The 18,922-nt window shown below is 44.2% G+C and overlaps 1 protein-coding gene across 14 annotated transcripts in view; it reads left to right on the top strand.

The window, feature by feature from the left end:
- The window catches only part of LOC129514481 (zinc finger protein 532), a 107,536-nt gene that overhangs the window by 49,055 nt on the left and 39,559 nt on the right, over positions 1–18,922 (top strand). For 13 of the 14 annotated variants that reach the window (XM_055333066.1, XM_055333057.1, XM_055333065.1 and 10 more), the window contains 2 exons: positions 820–3,182; positions 15,953–16,134. In XM_055333066.1, the coding sequence (XP_055189041.1) occupies positions 837–3,182; positions 15,953–16,134 (2,528 nt within the window). In that variant the 5' untranslated portion in view covers positions 820–836. The remainder of the gene's footprint in view (positions 1–819; positions 3,183–15,952; positions 16,135–18,922) is intronic. The other variant, XM_055333070.1, reaches the window with a different exon arrangement.

Below are 18,922 nucleotides of genomic sequence, written 5' to 3'. Positions count from 1 at the left end.
AATAAAAATCTAAAAAAACAAAACAAAACAAAACAAAAAACGCAGGTGCAACTTTACTAGCAGTAGATACCCCGTGATGGGTTGGGATGCTCATTTGTGATGTTGGGATGCTCATTTGTGATGTGGGTGAACTGAAATCTCTCTAATTGGTTTTTGGATTGTCACATATTCCTTTTAATTTGATAGGCCAAATGTGATGGCGACCATAATAACGCTAATTTTGCCAGTAGAATTGAATGCTGTAGAGGTTAAAAGAGGTTTGGGAGTTGCGTTTTGTGAAAACTGTGCGATGAATCCAGTTGATATATGACAAATGTTCTGGCCGTTACACCAAAGCCTGTTTTTCATGCCGTGCTGGTTCCAGTCCACTTCATTCTTGTTAGAGAGGTGTCCTGCTGGGGATCCCTGGGTGGCTCAGCAGTTTAGCGCCGCTTTCGGCCCAGGGCGTGGTCCTGGAGTCCCGGGATCGAGTCCCACGTTGGGCTCCCTGCATGGAGCCTGCTTCTCCCCCTGCCTGTGTCTATTTCTCTCTTTCTCTCTCTGTGTCTCTCATGAATAAATAAATAAAATCTTAAAAAAAAAAAAGAGAGGTGTTCTGCTGGTGCTGTACAGCACTTGGGGGAAATTTAGCTCGAAGCTGCTATACGTGTGGCCTGGTGTGTGTGTTCGCTCAGAGTTTCCTGGTTGTAAGACGCGTACACTTACCAACCTGCTCTTTCTTGCTCGTCATCACCGTGTCCGTGTAAGTCCCAGAGGGGTGTGTATCGCATCCTGACAGAGTGCTCATTGCTGATGGAAGTGTTTGTGTTCGTTTGACAGAACATCTGACCAAATCCATGACCATGGGGGATATGAAGACCCCGGACTTCGATGACCTCCTGGCAGCATTTGACATCCCAGATATGGTCGATCCGAAAGCGGCTATTGAGTCTGCGCACGATGAGCAGGAAAGCCACATCAAGCAGAACGCGCACGGAGATGAGGACTCCCACACGCCCTCCTCTTCCGACGTGGGCGTCAGTGTCATCGTGAAGAACGTTCGGAACATCGATTCCTCCGAGGGCGCGGAGAAGGACGGCCACAATCCCACCGGCAACGGCCTACACAACGGCTTTCTCACCGCGTCCTCTCTGGACAGTTACGGCAAAGACGGAGCCAAGTCCTCGAAAGGAGAGGCGCCTACCTCAGAGGTGACTTTGAAAGACTCCACGTTCAGCCAGTTTAGCCCCATCTCCAGCGCTGAGGAGTTTGACGACGACGAGAAGATAGAAGTGGACGACCCCCCGGACAAGGAGGACGTGCGTTCCGGCTTCCGGTCGAACGTGTTGACGGGGTCGTCCGCCCAGCAGGACTACGACAAGCCCAAGGCGCTCGGAGGGGACGGCGTGAGCAAAACTGGAATCTCTCCTGCGGGCAACCTAGAGAAAAACAGAACTGTTAAGAGGGAAACGGAAACAAATTCCATAAATCTGAGTGTTTACGAACCCTTTAAAGCCAGAAAAGCAGAGGATAAGCTAAAGGAAAACTCTGAAAAGGTGCTTGAAAACCGGGCGCACGACGGGAAGCCGAGCTCAGAGAAGAGTGAGCCCGGCCTCGGCGGCCTCGCGCTGTCGAGGTCCAAGCCGTCGTCCAAGTTGTCCTCGTGTATAGCCGCGATCGCAGCCCTGAGTGCTAAGAAGGCTGCCTCCGACTCCTGCAAAGAACCGGTGGCCGACTCCCGGGGATCCTCTCCGTTACCTAAGGAAGCGAACGACAGTCCCAGGGCCATGGAAAAGTCTCCTGAATCCCAGAGCCTCATCGACGGGACGAAGAAGGTGACCCTGAAGCAGCCGGATAGCCCCCGGAGCATCTCCAGTGAGAACAGCAGCAAGGGATCGCCGTCCTCTCCCGCAGGGTCGACACCAGCAATCCCCAAAGTCCGCATCAAGACCATTAAAACATCTTCTGGGGAAATAAAGCGAACAGTGACGAGGGTGTTGCCAGAGGTTGATCTCGACTCTGGAAAAAAGCCCTCTGAGCAGGCAGGCTCCGTGATGGCGTCTGTGACGTCCCTCCTGTCCTCGCAGGCTTCGGCTGCCGTCCTCTCCTCCCCGCCCAGAGCACCTCTGCAGTCGGCGGTGGTCACCAACGCAGTCGCCCCTGCGGAGCTGACCCCCAAACAGGTCACCATTAAGCCCGTGGCAACTGCCTTCCTCCCGGTGTCTGCCGTCAAGACGGCGGGATCGCAGGTCATCAATTTGAAGCTCGCCAACAACACGACGGTCAAAGCCACGGTCATATCTGCTGCCTCGGTTCAGAGCGCCAGCAGCGCCATCATCAAAGCCGCCAACGCCATCCAGCAGCAAACCGTTGTGGTGCCGGCATCCAGCCTGGCCAACGCCAAACTCGTGCCAAAGACTGTGCACCTCGCCAACCTTAACCTTCTGCCTCAGGGCGCCCAGGCCACCTCTGAGCTCCGCCAAGTGCTAACCAAACCTCAGCAGCAAATAAAGCAGGCAATAATCAATGCAGCAGCCTCGCAACCACCCAAAAAGGTGTCTCGAGTCCAGGTGGTGTCCTCCTTGCAGAGTTCCGTGGTGGAAGCTTTCAACAAGGTGCTGAGCAGCGTCAACCCAGTCCCAGTTTACATCCCCAACCTCAGTCCTCCTGCCAACGCAGGCATCACGTTACCGACCCGCGGGTACAAGTGCTTGGAGTGCGGGGACTCCTTTGCCCTCGAAAAGAGCCTGACCCAACACTACGACCGACGCAGTGTGCGCATCGAAGTAACGTGTAACCACTGTACAAAGAACCTCGTTTTTTACAACAAGTGCAGTCTCCTTTCCCATGCCCGCGGGCATAAGGAAAAGGGGGTTGTGATGCAGTGCTCCCACTTGATCTTAAAGCCAGTCCCAGCTGATCAAATGATTGTCTCTCCATCAAGCAATACTTCCACGTCGTCGTCTGCTCTTCCAAGCTCCGTGGGCGCCAGCACACACACTGTAACGAAAATTCAGTCTGGCATAACGGGGACAGTCATATCCGCTCCCTCCAGCACACCCATCATTCCAGCTATGCCTCTAGATGAAGACCCATCCAAGCTCTGTAGGCATAGTCTGAAATGTTTGGAGTGTAACGAAGTTTTCCAGGATGAGACGTCGCTGGCTACACACTTCCAGCAGGCTGCAGATACGAGTGGACAAGTAGAGTATCACTTACATTTTGGTGTTTCGGTGATGAATCTGTAGACATGAGTGCTCTATACAAAGCCCTCTGTTTCAGGGGTGGGAGCTCAGCTAAATGGGTGTGTGTGCATGATGTGTGAAAGAAAGGATTGTTTTCATAGACTTGAATGAACAATGTTGAAATAGGAGTCTTATTTTAAAAACAATTTTTTTGGAAGGTGATTTTTGTTTCCTTTTTCTTTTTTAGACAAACTCTATGTACCAGTTGAGTTATGGAGCCTTAGACTTAGATAAACGAGTTAGTAGGTGATTGGGTCATTGGTGTCCATATGTGGGCAGTCTGAGATCTGGCTAATGCCGTTGTATTGGGTGTTCACATCAGGTCACATCACCAGTATTCCTAAGCTGTCTACAACAGTTTTGGGATTTAAAAAAAAAAAAATTCCTGTTGTTATTTAGAATTACTGTCTTGTATAGTTAAACAGACTTATTTGGTACTCAGTTATGTGGTGTGCCTACTTCACGATGTTGGTCTGGAAGTATGTTCAGTAATAGTCCTCAGTGCAATGAATTTATGCTACAAATGGAAAACCACCTCCATTTGAATACAATACCTTTGCATTTCTTTGCAGGGGTTTTTGTTTTGTTTTGTTTTGTTGTTTGTTTTTTTGAGTGAAGTGTAGGTTGATGCTGGTGAAGTATATGTCACAGTGGGTTAATGCTGGTGAAGTTCGTGTCAGTCCTTCTATCTTCTCTCATTTGCTGTTCTCCAGGAGGCACCATTTGGCCAATAGATCAGTGTGTTTTACATATATATGATACTTATCATTTGGAAGAAACTGGACATGTCGAAGGAACCAGATTCAAGCTAGAGAGACCATATGATTTATTGTTTAAAGTAGATAACTCGTGAAATTGGAAGGGGGGTTGCTAGTTTGAGCTAGTATACTCTGGTTCGAGTTTCTGTTTGTGAAGACCCAGCAGTGAGCCAATCTTTGCTTTATTTGCCTCTGTACCTTGCTAACCAGGGAGTTGATGCTGCAGTCCAGATGTCTGGTAGTTCTGCCAGGATCAGTTCCTCAAGCGCGAACAGTTTTTGGTGGGATCTTGAGTTTGGGGACCGAAAGATCAAGAATACCTCGATATTTTTTTTTCTTTGGATTTTCAGTTTAGTGGCGATGGAAATGATAGTTCTGAGAGCATTCTTGCAGCATTGGATGCTAAATGTTTCATTGGCTGGGACAGTGGAACACTCAGCAGAGTGGCCAGCTAGTTCAGGAAGGCGGAGATTGGCATGCTCTTCTAGTGTATCCTGGTGACAGGGCTTGGGTTCTTTCAGGTGCCCTCTTAACCTTGTCACGGCTTCATCAGAAAGGTAATATTTCTTCTCATCTCCAAAGGATGCAGTTAAAAGAAAAGCTATTTCTTCCATTCAGTTTGTTGTGTGGCCTGGTTTCACCGTCTGCTGGTGTTCTGTGTGGGATGGTGGACCAGGTCCTGGCTTCGGGGGGCCCTCCCCGCCTCTGTGTCATGTGCGCTGCTCACTAGCTGGCATTTTGAGCTGCCCGCCCATAGTCTGTTCTCTTTGGGGTCTCTTCTTGTCCAGGAAGGAGAAAGGACATGGGCACACAGGATATTTCCTTCCTCCACGGATTCCCTAGCTTTGGTTCTTTGTCGACCGTCCAGGCTCAACAGCCAAACCAGAGTCGGATTAAGGTGGAGGTTGCCCTCAGGGAAGGAGCGTAGCATCATTTCTCGTGTGTGTGGCTGCTTTGCCTTGACTTTCGCCTTTTGCTGGGACGAGTGTTCAGTGTGGCTCGCCCGTTTCACCTGGAACGCTTAGGAGTGGTTCATGGCAGAGTAACGTTGACTCTAGGGCCAACTGGACATCGAGCTAGACACCTCGCCCTGCCTCCCAGGCACGGCCGGATGGCAACACAAACGTGCCCCCTGCTGTGCCCTCCCTGTTCCCCACTTCTTGTCTTACTGGAGGCCTTGCCCAGAACGCTGCCCACCACCTCCCGTAATTTCCCTTCTTCTCAGACTGGGCCAGAGGGGTTCTCTTGCAGACCAGCGGGCAGCCTGGCCCCTTGCCCAGCAGCCCAGCCTGCGTGGCTCTCAGTGGGAGGGCTGCCACTTCGCCAGCACGCACTTTAAATCACGCCAACCCCAAGTCTCTCCCCCTGTCCAGGACGTTGGTAGGATCCGTGTGGCTCTTGCCCTACCAGCCTGGGGTGTCGTGGAAGCTGAGGGGGGGCGTCCTCCCCCATTGCAGTCACCGGGTGTGGCATCAGGTAATGGTGGGTGGTGGAGGTGGGGCCGAAGACCGGGAGAGCAGACGAGAGAAAGGAAGAATTGTTCATCTTCTCCAGTTTGCCGTTCACGTGGCCGTCACACACCTTACAGTTTGTGGACTTAAATCCAGTTGGGAAGAAAATCTACCTATGTGAACTGTTCCCTCCCTGCGGGTGGCACTTAAAACCCTCCCGTCTTCCAACAAACTGTAGAAGCCGGACCGGTGGCCTCTCAAGCACCAGTCTTTCTCAGACCCTTCTTTCCTCTGGTCTAGCACAGTCAGGTAGTTAAGACCTTACTTTCCATTGCTCTGTGGACCTCCCCATTCTTGGTAAGACATCAGTGAACCGAGAGAGTGGACTCCCTCCCCTTTGTCACCACCCCCTGTGGCTTCCCGCTCAAGCTTTCCTGAGCTTTCCTGAGCTCTCCTCTGGCAGTGTCCCTAGGTGTGCAAAGTAGTGTTAGTTAAGTTAGGGAACCATCCACAGCGGATGCCTGCGCGGACCCTGCTGCCACTGTTGGTTCTGAAGGTTAAAGAGTGTGATGTTGGGGCCCCAGCAGGACTAACGGGCCCACTACCCATCGCTCATTGCCTGCCAGCTTTAGACTGTACCAGGCCCAGAGAAAGGACTAGGCCTCCTGGCAATGGGCTGTTCTTCCTGCCTGCTTTCCTCCCAGCGTCCCTCCCTTCCTCCTTCCTGCCCGCCTCTACTTGGAATCACCATAATCATGTAAAAACTTTTCCTAATAATGCCACAGTGTTCTGGGTCCTCCTTATCAAATCACTGAATTTTTAAAATTAAAACTTTTTATTTTGACATAATTTTAGATTCATGTAAGACATAATACAGAGATCCTGGGTACCCTTTTTTTTCATTTCCCCCAGTACTACACTTTGCAAAACTGTAGAACAGTATCATAACTAGGATATCGACACCGGTGCACTGAGTCTGCGGAATATTTCTACAACCGCAGGGATCTCTCCTATTGCTTAGCCACCCCTACCCGCTTCTGAACCCCCCAGCAGCCACTAGTCTGTTCTCCATTTTTATGGTCTGTTGTTATTTCAGGAATGCTTTGTAAATAGAGCCATACCATATGTAACCTATGGGAATTGGCTTTTGTATTCCGCGGGATTCCCTGGAGACTCATCCAGGCTGTGGCATGTACCAGTAGTCTGTTCTTTTAGATCACTGAGTAGTGTTCCATGTGAGCTGGTTCCACGGGGTATTTACCTTTCAGCCTTTGGAGGACAATCTGCACTGTTTCCAGCTTGGGGTAATTATGAATAAAGCTGCTCTAAACATTTGTGTACAGGTTTTTGTGTGAACCCACATTTAAGTTTGCTGGGATAAATGCCCAAATGGACAGTTGCTGGGTCATATGATAGTTGCATGTTTATGTTTTTAAGAAACACTTTGCTAGAGTGGCCAAACCGTTTTATATTGCACGGGCAGTGTATGGGTGACCCGGTTTCTCTGCGTCTTCGCCGGCTTTTGTTGGTATTTTCCATTTTAGTCATTTTGGTAGGTGTGTGGTAGCTGCTTGTGGTCTTCATTTGCAGTTCTCCAGTAACAAAGGATGTAGAACATCTCTTTCCATATATATGTTTATGTGTCCTCTTATATCCTTTCTGGTGAAATGTCTCCTTGTGTCTTTTGCCCATTTTTCTAATTAGATCGCATGTGTGTTTTTAAACTGTTGCGTTTTAGGAGCTCTTGTATTCTAGACACTCACTAGTCCTTTGTTGGGTGTGTGGTTGCAAGTCTTTTCTCCCAGTTGTGGCTTGTCTTTCCGGTTTTTAAAAACTTTTTTTGAAGTACTATTAAACCTCTGCATCTTTAAAATAGGTCTTTGGAAGAGCAAATGCTTTCAGTTCTGATGAAGTCCAGTGTATCTGTTTTCCCTTTTATAGCTCATACTTTTGGTGTCAAATCTGTTTTTTGCTCTAGATCCTGAAAATATTTTTCCTAAAAGTTCTGTAGTTTTAGGTTTTTTATTTAAGCCCATGATCCATTTGGGTTAGTTTTTGTATAAGGTATGAGACGTATGCTGAGTTCTTTTATTGTTGTTTGTTTTCTCCATGCATGTCGTCTTCTTCTAAGACCGTTTGTCTTTCCTCTGTTGAATTCCTTGGCACCTTTGTTGAGTATCAGTTGGGCATATGTATATGTTTAAGTAAGCTCTATGCCCAATGTGGGGCTAAAACTCAACAACCCCAAGATCAAGAGTTGTACGCTGTATGGACTAATCCAGCCAGGTGCTCCTCATTGGGCATATTTGTATGTGGCTATTTCTGGGTTCTGGGTTCTGTTCCATTGATTTACATGTCTGTCCCTGTACCAGTTCTACACAGTCTTGATTATAGTAACTATAAAGTATCTTGAAATCTAGTACGTGATATGCCCAACTTTATTCTTTTTTCTCAAAATAGTTATTTTTTCTAATTGAAGTATAGTTGACACTCGACTTATTTTTAGCTATTCTAGTTCTTTTGCTTTTCCATATAAATTTTAGAATAGTCTTGTCTATATCTACAAAATCTGGGATTTTGATAGGAATTAAATTTAAACCTGTATATGAGTTTGGGGAGAATCAATATCTCTACTATGTTGAGTCTTTCAGTTCATGAACATGGAATGTCTATTTATTTATTTATTTATTTATTTATTTATTTATTTATTTATTTAAAATTTATTTGAGAGATAGAGGAAGTGTGCATATGATCAAGGGGAGCAGTAGAGGGAGAGGGACAAGCATACGCCTTGCTCAATCCCACAACTCTGAGAGCGTGACTTGAGCCTAAATCAAGTCAGACACTCAACAGAACCCAAGCTCCTCTCTCCATTTATCTAGATCTTTTATTTTCTTTTATTTTGTGCTTTTCATCATACAAGTCTTCTAAATGTCTTATCCTGCTCTTTTCTTGTTTCCTTCCTAACAATTGTAAATGGTATTGTGTTTTTCTGTGTTCATATGTTCATTGCTGATATGAAATACAGCTAATTTTTCTATATATATCACGTACTTCCTGACTTTGTTGTACTTGTTTATTGGATTCAGTATTGGGAGGATAGCTTACATTGAGTTTTCAGGTATTGAACCAGCCTTGCATCCCTTGAATGAATCCCACTTGGTCAGGCTGTAGTGAAAAATTTTTTTTTAAGATTTTATTTATTCATTCCTGAGAGGCAGAGACACTGGCGGAGGGAGAAGCAGGCTCCCTGCGTGGAGCCCGATGCGGGACTTGATCCCAGGACCCTGGGATCACAACCTGAGCAAAGGCAGATGCTCAACCACTGAGACACCCCGGTGCCCCTGATTCTTTTTACATATTGTAAAGTTTATCTATTAATATTTTATTAGTGTTTTACATGTATATTCATCAGGGTTTTTATTTTTATTTTTTGGTACTGTCTTTTATTGGTTTTGGACAGGTCAGTATTAGTTTTATATAATGCACTGAGAAGTGTTCTATTTTCTGAAAGAGACTGTACAATTAGGGTTCATTCTTCTTTCAGTATTTGGTAGAATTCTTCAGTGAAACTTTCTGGGTCTAGAGATTTCTTTTGGCATTTTTAAAAAATACCTTCTGGGCTGGTAGAAGGGCTCCATCACTTGGTGTAGGGATGAAAGTCCCTCTTCCCTGCTGACTTTCTCCGATACCATCTAGGCAGAGGTGTTGGGACAATTTACTACCATTTGCAAGAGCGTAGAAGTCTGGGTTGCTCCTGGACTTGGTATGGTGGATGTGCAGCCACAGTGTTTAATGTGGTATTTGGCTGGAGTAGAGCAGTCATTGTCTAAAAAGTTTTCTAATTTTTTTTTTTAAGATTTTATTTATTTATTCATGAGAGACACAGAGAGAAAGAGAGAGGCAGAGACACAGGGAGAGGGAGAAGCAGGCTCCATGCAGGGAGCCTGATGTGGAACTCAATCCCGGGACTCCAGGATCATGCCCTGGGCCGAAGACAGGCGCTAAACCGCTGAGCCACCCAGGGATCCCCAAAAGTTTTCTATTTTGTTAGCCTGACCTTTCTCTGGTCCTTTGACTCGTGAGAGGAGACTTTTTTGGGGGATTTTTTTTGGGGGGGTCTTGGTGTTTCTGGGTTGCCAGCTTCTTCAGCTCCAAATGTGGGCACGTGAGGCAAAAAAGAAACTGAGAGAACTCATCACTGTGTCATTCCTAGGGTTCTGAGGTCTCTAGCCAGCCTCATTTCTTCTCTCTGTTTTTCAGAGTCTTTTAATGTCTATTTTATACATAATGCCCGGAAGTTTCACCTGTGCATGGTGGAAGGAATAGGTAAAGCTATTTCTTTCCCCCTTTCCTGGAAATAGACATTTCAAACTGTTTAAATATCCTTTATCCTTTAGAGCTGGTGTGGCTTTAAAGAGAGATCCCATAATTACATCGTTAGGCTCAGCCTGAGCCTTCCAGCTTGTGATTCTCAGTTGTTTTTTGGAACTAGGTGTCCTGGAAGCAAACATCCTACTCGACTCTCCCGGATTCCTCTCTTCTCTCTAGTTGAGACATTTCCATGCATCCTTGGCTCTTAGCCCACCCATGAAAGCAATTAGGGATAAGGAGGCGAATCTCTTCTTTTCCCTTTGTTGTCTGTAGAACCCAGCGTTTCTCTTGGGAACCACGTTTTCTTGGTTGAGCACAATCACCATTACCTTTTCATCACTCAGTTTTCTCCCCATTTAGATGTTGACTCCCATTGCTGTTGGAATGGGTCCTTCCAGGAGTTTCCCAGGGATGCTTGTTGGAACTCAGCAAAGGGTCTCTTTTTCTGTTAACACCAAGTGTGGCCGCATGTGCTGGATCTCCTCCTGCCATCTCCCCAGGCATGCGCATTCACCCTTTTGAGACCTTTCGAGAAGGTCGTGGGATGAAGGAGGGTTTTGGTGGCTTGTGCTGATTTCTGCTGTGCCAGTTACTCCTCCTCTCTCAAATGTTCTGTGGCCAGTCTGTACAAAAGTAGCGATTGCCACAGACCATCAGAGTGCCACTTTATAAATCACTGGCCTCTTGCTCCACACACCTGCTGGTAGAGGCCTCTACCAAGAGCTGGGTTGGAATGTAGGGTTTAGCTCAAGGCCCGCCGGCCCTACATTCCCCAAGCCAGAATCCAAGTCATGGAATTCCGTCCCACTCTGCTATGTGATAGGGGCAGGGCTCCAGGCACGCTTAGCCCATGTCCTGACTGCCCTGCCTATGTCTGCTGATCTCCCGGAGGAGCAAGCAGCTGAAGGAGAGGGTGGGATGGCAAAGAATCTTGGGTGGGTCATTTCCCTGCCCAACCACGTGGAACCAAGCAGTGCAGTGAAAATGGAGTCCTGCGGGCCCTTGACTTTGTAACACCAGTAAATCTGCCCTGTTTGGAGGTCTTTATTCTGACCTATAATAATCCCTGCTCTGGGGCACATTGAGAAAAGGAGTGGGTGGAGGGGTGGAGAAGCTTCCTTATTCTCCATGAAGTATTTAAGAGCTGACAACTGTACTGTTAATAATTGATACTAAAATGTATCTGAATGGAATGTCTTTGCTTCACCTCTGGTAAAACCATGACTAAATTTAGCCAAGTACAGACTGGAAGTGCCTACTATATAACCTCTTAATTGGTAGAATGTTTTCTTCCTGTAGAATGGACATAGAATCAGAAAATGTTACAGGTCCTTTGGTCAACTCTTTTGTTTTACAGTTGAAGAAACACATGCCCAGTGAGTAGCAGAATGGGGACTCAAGGCAAGATTTTTTTTTATAGCCAATTCATTATTCTTTCCGCTTCGTCACGCCGATAACCTAGAATCTAGAAGCATTTTACAGGGGCAGAGACCATAAGAATTATAAGAGAATGGAATCTTGGGTTCTAGCCAGGTCAGCTCCAAAAGTACAGTTAGAGGTGACTTTTCCTGCAGTGGTCCTCATTTTCCAGGATCGCTGATTCAGTTTAGTTTCTGAGCATCATTAACACAGCACGAAGCGTATATTAAATTATCGTAAGCAGCCCCAGTCTGCTCTTCCGAGGCATACTCTGCCCAGGCACCTGCTCTGGAAACCCTGGAGCCCACCTCAGTGCCCTCGCCCACCCAAAATATTACTAGCCGGAGACTCTCCACTCTTGCTTGGTCCTGCTCTTCTTCTAAGTGACCCATTAAATTCTGGTCGGACCACTCCAATCCCAGTTTGCATTTCGACATCATCAACCTTTTCTCCCGTGATTATCATCTGAGTAGATTATATGTGCTGACCATACCGCTTTCTGCAAATCTGCTCTTTCAACTGTCAACTCTTATTAGAAAAATTTTTAGTGCAACAGAATGATTTGAGGACAAAACCACCACAACTCACCAGCTTGGAAACCAAAGTAGGTATATAGTCCTTTCTGTTTGTAAATCTTGCTTTGTGTTATTTCTCACTTAAGTGTGATCTGAAATGAAAGGCTTTGTGTTCTCATCGTGAATAGGGATGAAAGCAAGAGCCAGAAAGCAAGCCGGGATACTTTATTATTACTGGTATTATTTTTGGGGCAATTTTGCTGTAGTCAGAAGACCTCAAAACTGCCGTCAATGGGACAGAAGTAGTTTACGTAGCTCAGGGGCTGATTATTAAGCCGGTGGTGTTTTGACCTTCAGACCCATTGTTTCAGGCTGCTGTCAGCTTTGGTGTCTTGGTATGTAAGCCCAGTACATGGTTTATTTACTCATACTTCTCTGGCTTTTCTCACCCTTCCCAGACAGTTTTTCTCCTTAAAACAAGAACTGAAACACATAGAATTCTTTCCCTGGTTACTCAGATAATTCCTCTTGCATGCAAGGAGGATGCCAAGCCCTAGCATCCCCGAGTCCTCAGTACGACCGTGATGTGCCCCATTCCCCTTCCTGCCAGCTGTGTCTGCGCGCCAGCTGCCCGTGGCAGTGCCAGGACCGGGCGGAGAAGGCACAATATGAGTAATTGTCACATATGGAATGTGATTACTTTTCAGCTTTATCTTCCTGTCTCTTTCTCATGTTACTTGACTTTCGAAAAGTAGTATCTTACTTTAAAAAGTCGCAGTTCTCTGAGCAAAGGAGTCTGCCCCAGAGTAGGAAATTTAAGTTTTTATTTAAATTTTAGTTAGCTGACATAGAGTGTAATGTTAGAATTTAGTGATTCATCATTTATGTATAACACCCAGTGCTCATCACAAGTGTCCTCCACACCTGTCACCCATTTAGCCCATCCCCTGTCCACCTGCCCACCTAATAGCCTACTATTGAGTGGAAGCCTTCCAATAACATAAACAGTTGATTAACATATTTTGTATGTTGTGTGTATTATATATCATATCCTTATCATGTAAGCTAGAGAAAAGAAAATGTTAAAATCACAAGGAAGATAAATTACCTTGCAGTACTATAAAAAATCCTCATGTACGTGGACCCGTGCAGTTCAAACCATGTTGTTCAAGGGCCAACTGTATACTTTTTTCTATTCAAACAGTAAGTACTGCCCCATTAAACTGCTTTATCCTCTTGTAAATAACCTCAACTTATATAGTAGAGAATTAGAGTTTTAAGATATATTGTAGTTCCTTTGATTTACAAAAAAGGAAGGAAAGTCAGATTCTTTTATACCACAAAGAATCCTGGTCTGACCCTATACTAGTATATCCCCCCAAATCTGGAGAATGGGTGTTATTGCCACAAATTCAAAGTGTCTCAGAGAAGCTAATGGGATATTCTCTTTAGTGCTGTGAAAATGCTGTAGCACTGTCTCAGGAAGCAGGGGGTATTCACAGCATTATAACAGGTACAGTGAAGCTAAACACCTTCAGGGAGTACAGTTAGGCACGAGTCATATGAATTTAAAACTATTGGTACCACTCAAGTATCAAGGAAGAGAATATCTACGACAAAAATACCATGCTTTTTCTCAAAATGGAATAGAGGCAAGAAGTGGAAGCAGGTACCTAGAGAGAAATGTGGAAGTAAATACAGTGTATGTGTATGAACATATATACATGTGTGTGTGTATAAGTTATAGATAAGGTCTTTACCCAGTGTGATTCCCCAGTGATGGAGTATCCCATTTCAGTAATTGCAAAATATGGATGCATTTTCACTTGGGGCAGTAGTGTGTACTAGCTCCCACTTTCTGGAACTTCTGTGTCCAGAGTGGGTGAGAAGCCCCAGCCAGGGGAAATGGGTGAGTGCAAATACTCAGAGTTAGTCAGTGGCCAGGAAGGAAGAGGGGTGGGACAGCCGCCAGCAGCCCTCACAGAGCTCCCCCAGCCGGACCTCCCCACCACACAGGTGCATCACCAAGGGAATGCTTCCCCTCTCCAGGAAACAGGTCTGAGCAAGGTCGGTATTGAAATGGTGGCATTTGTTGTTGCTGTTACTCTTCCCACGTTTTCCGTGGCCTTTGCATTTCGAGAATTCTGTTGTAAAGAACACTCTGTAGTTCATAAAATCTTGAATCATTTCGATAATCTAACCTGCTAGCAACAAAGCCTTTTCATTTGCCAATATTTCCGTGACTGTTTTATATATTTTTAGAGGTATCATAAACAAGCAAATGCCCAACAGGGCAGAGTAAATAATTTATTGAGAATTTTGTGCGTATTACAAAGGGTATTTGTTGATATACCTTGACAAGAGATAATGTGAAAGCTATTTTGTTTTTTTTTTCCTTTTTTTTTTTTTTTTAGGTTTTCTTAGACTTACGTTGCTGTTTTTCCCCATTATCAAATAGCATAACAATATTGCTGTAGATAAAAGAGGGGCTATAGAGGCAGCTGTAGATCCCCTCGAATCCTAACATGATGGTCAGGCACTTCTGATAGGTTAAGTAGTGAGCTCCTAGGTCCAGCAATGTATGCAGCTTCCCAATGATTTCACTTACCTATGTCCTAGATTGTTATGAGAATTGAATGAGATGTTGCATTTACCTGTATTTAAAGTACTTAGTTCATGACTTGGCCTATAGTAGAATGGGGTCCCTATCTCAGTTGCGCGTGGAAACGCAGATGTTATGATTCACTGCCTGGGATTAATGACCATGTGGGGAAAGCAAATAGAAGACCTGAGTTCAAAGGAACCAGTGATTACCTCTGATAGTGTAGACATCAACGGGATCTTCTAATGCATGAAGGTGCAGATGACTTTTCCTTGTTGTGGCTTGTTTTAACCCTGGCTGTATGCGTTGTTAGAAAAGGAACTTTTTTTTTTTTTTAAATGATGCTGGCCTCATCAAAGCTGCCTGTGATGTTCTTATTTTGTGATTACAATAAACGTTTTGTGGGAAAACATTTGTATTTTTAGTCCTTTCAGAAGGAAAGTTGGACAGAATTTTCAAGCAAGTTTCTGGTTTTCCAAAGTTCAGTTGCTCAGAAATTTAAAACCTTAATTTTGGGGGCTTGATTTAAATGCTAAAAGAAAAAAATGTTTTAAAAGTGTTATGCCTCTTGTTATAAAAGGTCATTTTAAATCTTAGCCAGAGTCTGTATTTTGAGAATTTCTTTAACTGACTTCAGTACAAATTAGACATTTTAGAAGGTAGTATATACTTGTTGCATGAATGGCTAACTAGAATTGGAATACGTTTATCTCGTGCTGTGTTAGGTTTGCTTTGGGAGTGGACACAGTAAGTCTTCACTTTGTATTTACCTTAAGTTATCAGTTTTTGAGTTTTAAAAATATGCCATGATTACTGTTTATACCTAAGGGGATGAAAAAAAATGTGTTTTCAGTTTTAGTGTGTTTCAGTTTTTCCTGATTAGTGAAGTGTAGAGCCTTTTCGAGAGAGCATTTCTGTCTTTATATGTGACTAGATTTTAAGGTTTGTAAGGTTTCAGTTTAATATTGAAATTTATGTATCTGAATTTGAGTTCATTGGTTATCTTATAAATCCTATAAACTCTAGCTCATCCATTGAAAGATGATTTCAAGGGGAAGAGAAACAACTAATTGCTGTGGTCATTCTTTTGCATTTCTGTATTTTAGATTTCAGGTAACTGAAGTGACTGGGAAAAGAAAGAAAGAAGCTGGATTAGTCTCTGATTAATTTTAATATTCTGAAGAAAGTTTTTTATGAGTTGTGGGAACTGGCTACTGTTGAGATAGATGCCTGTAAACTTGTAATTACACATTAAAGCTGACTTGCTAATGTAATTTGTAAGATGACCTCCTCTAATGCCCCTCCTCTGCACTGAACAAAATGTAAGAGTAACAAAATTGGAAGTCGGCCTGAAGCCGACATTCTCTTGACCTCATGTTTTGGGATGACCCTGACAACGTAGTGGTACATACTATTTTTATTTTCCAGGGCAAGGGATTTTTACATTAAACGTTTAACTTTCAAGTTTGATGTTTCCTTGGGTTTAGAATCTGTGCTAGCAGTATTTGAAATTAGCGATGTGCAATTATTTTGGGGTTTAACCACGCTTCTTTGCATATTAGAAACAACTTCGTAGGACCAACCCTGTTTCCCCCTCTGGTTTATCTAGAAGACTTGCACTATCTGCCAGATGCTGCTTCCTAACCAGTGCAGTTATGCATCTCACCAGAGAATCCATCAGCACAAATCTCCCTACACCTGCCCCGAGTGCGGGGCCATCTGCAGGTCGGTGCACTTCCAGAGCCACGTCACCAAGAACTGTCTGCACTACACGCGGAGAGTTGGTTTTCGGTCAGTATATTGTTCGCTTAAACGTGCAAGTAAAGCCTGTTCACTCGTAAACCGCACAGCGTTTCGCGCGGTCTGTGCACACCGTTTTCAGGGTCATACAGTGATACCTCAATTAACAGATCCTTTGGGAACCGAGTTCATTTGTGGTAGAGTTGGTCTGCGTGAGCCCTTGTGGTGTTGGCCCTCTGGTCCCTACAGAGCTGAGGGTAAACGGAGCCTGTCATCCTCCAAGACTGTGCATGCAGCCACGTTCGGCTTTGATGAACCACTAGAGCCTTTTCTTTCTGCACCCTTTCCAGCACCCTTCTCTTGTCACGCTCTCTGCATTTTAACTCCTATAAGAACACCATGCATCTCTGTACCCCTTAATATGTCTCCTCTGATCCAAACAGAAAAGGTGCATGGTCCCTTCCTTTTACTTCTTCCTGTTGAAGGATTGGGTGTTTGTCTTTTCCTAACATCGCTCTTTGTGGAAGAACCTTCCACCTCAGGTAACCTTCCTCTATCCCTTCTTCCCCATTACCCAGGTCCGGGCATTTCCCTCGTCTCTGTACATCTTAGCTATGGCCCCCCTCACTGCCCACCCAAGAATCTCAGATAACGTCTTCTACAACATCTGGCGAATCTAATGTTCATTTAGCTATCATTGAGTGATAATGTATTTGAACTTGGCCTTCTACTTTGTGACCTTCTGAAATGCATTCCTGTGCCTTTTATATTTTGACTCCACGGAGGTCAGCCAAGGAAATATGTCGTTGATACACAGTGTCTTTGTTAATAGAGGTATTACTGTACTGTGTGTTTATCTTAAAATTAAGTGTTTGGTTGCCTGTAACTTGAATGTTAGCCTGTTAATACAGTGATGTCTTCGAGTTATACAGTTACGATATTTTATAAAAATGAAGTCTAGATGGCATAATTGGATGCTTTTATTTCAGTTAAATTTAGGTTACAGCATCATCAACTCCTTGGTGGCTCTGTCCATTTTTCTAACACTTAGAGAGACTTCATTCATATTTTTATCTCATGCCTCCAAACCTGTGATGGGCAAATGCTTAATGCGTGGGGATCCACCCTAGTAGGAAATGTTTGGTTTGGAGATTAAGGAGCTAGAGTTTTTTGCCACTAGTTTTGTGGTAATTCATGTATTCTTTCCTATGCCACGGTGCCTCTGTCTGTAAAATTGTTGTGGTGCCTGGGATATTACAGAGTAAAACAGGATGATCAAAACGCATGCTCTGTGTGCAGAGGAAAGCCACACATTGAAGGTGCCCTCCTTCCACAAAACCCATATACCACTGATACGTTGGTTTTTATCCCATGTTTTGAAACTGTTATTACTGGGTTCTTTGTTTAATAATGGAAAGCAGTTCTGCAACATTTTCTCTTGTGCTCTTCTTTTAACAGATGCCAAACTTTGCTCAAATGTTTATTTTTTGAGTATAATGAAAGTAAACTTAGGCTGGAATGAATAAAGGAAGCAGGACTTCTGCAATTCTCGCTATTCCTGGTGTCTTTCCTAAATTAAAACAAGCTCTACAGTCAAGCTAAAAGTAATCAACGCCGTTGGAAAAGCTTATCCCTTGCCCCCCCCCCCCACAAAGTTACTTAAATTTGGCATTTGGAATTTAAAAAATTTGTGTTTAGTATAGTTCTTTTTTTCTTGGAGTTGAGGCTTAGAAGAGCTGTAAAAATACTACTATGTGTGCATTCTGCTTAGTTCATGTTTACCTCTTTAGGTGGGAGAAAAAAAAATGTTTGACCTTAATTTTCAAATAATGATCCAGCCTAATACTTGACAGGGACTTAGCAGTCCCTTGGCCTTGTTATTTCTACCATGCTCCTTTTTGGCTCTGTATTTAATCAATTTCAACTTGTTGTTTTCTTTGGCCAGAGAAGTCTCTCTAACATAGTTCCCATGCCTTACTTGTTTCTTATGACTCATCGTGCTTTGTTCTTTCTCCTCTTGATCAAGAGCATCTCCCAGATACCGAAGGGGTCACTCGTAGCTCCTGGTTGATTTGGTAAATGTCCTATGTTTCTATGAATTTTCCTACTTCTTGATCAATTAGATCTGCATTTAGAAAGGGAAGGGGGTTTATAGGGTTGCATACTATAAACATTAAAAAAATACATATTTTTTTTAACATGAAGAGAAACTTGATTGGTACCCAGAACACAAAGGACCTCAGGTACATGAGATATTTATTAATAGACAGGATTTTAGTAGCATTAAGATATCATATGAACCCTTCAAATTCTGTCATCTTATATATTTATCTTGTTTCCAGTCTTTGTCGGCCTCTGTTGTCCCTGAACCTTTTTCTTCCACCTGTGAGCAGATATTTAACACTCTCTCTTTTCTTAACTGGTTTTTAAATTCTCTGCTTTCTGTCCTCAATGCTAAGGAGGGTTTTCCCTTGGCTTCCATGGTGCTCTCTGGGCCACACCTTTGCCACCTCCTCCTTCAGCTACTGTCTAAATGCTTTCACTTCCTGTTTATTTTCCTTGAGATTAAATCTTCCTCCCAGTCCAGGCGACTTGAGAGAATTAGTTCTTTGTTTCTTTTTGCCCTACCTAGGTCTTTGCCCTTTGAACACCACCTTTCTGCCCTTGATGAGAAAATTTTCCTGTTGATGGTGCTGGTGGAGAGGGTCCTTCTGTTTCGTTAGTAATCCATTTTTGTTTTCTGTGATCTTCCTCTTACGGAGCAATCATAGGCCTGTGGGGTTGGGAAGGACTAAAAAGTGACTGAGTTTGGCTCTTCTCCTTTTACAAACGAGAAACT

This window comes from Nyctereutes procyonoides, unplaced genomic scaffold (assembly GCF_905146905.1).
Source record: "Nyctereutes procyonoides isolate TBG_1078 unplaced genomic scaffold, NYPRO_anot_genome, whole genome shotgun sequence".
In the NCBI taxonomy this organism is placed as follows: Eukaryota; Metazoa; Chordata; class Mammalia; order Carnivora; family Canidae; genus Nyctereutes; species Nyctereutes procyonoides.
Note: the sequence above shows the minus strand (reverse complement) of the source record. Positions and strands in the feature narration are given on the sequence as shown.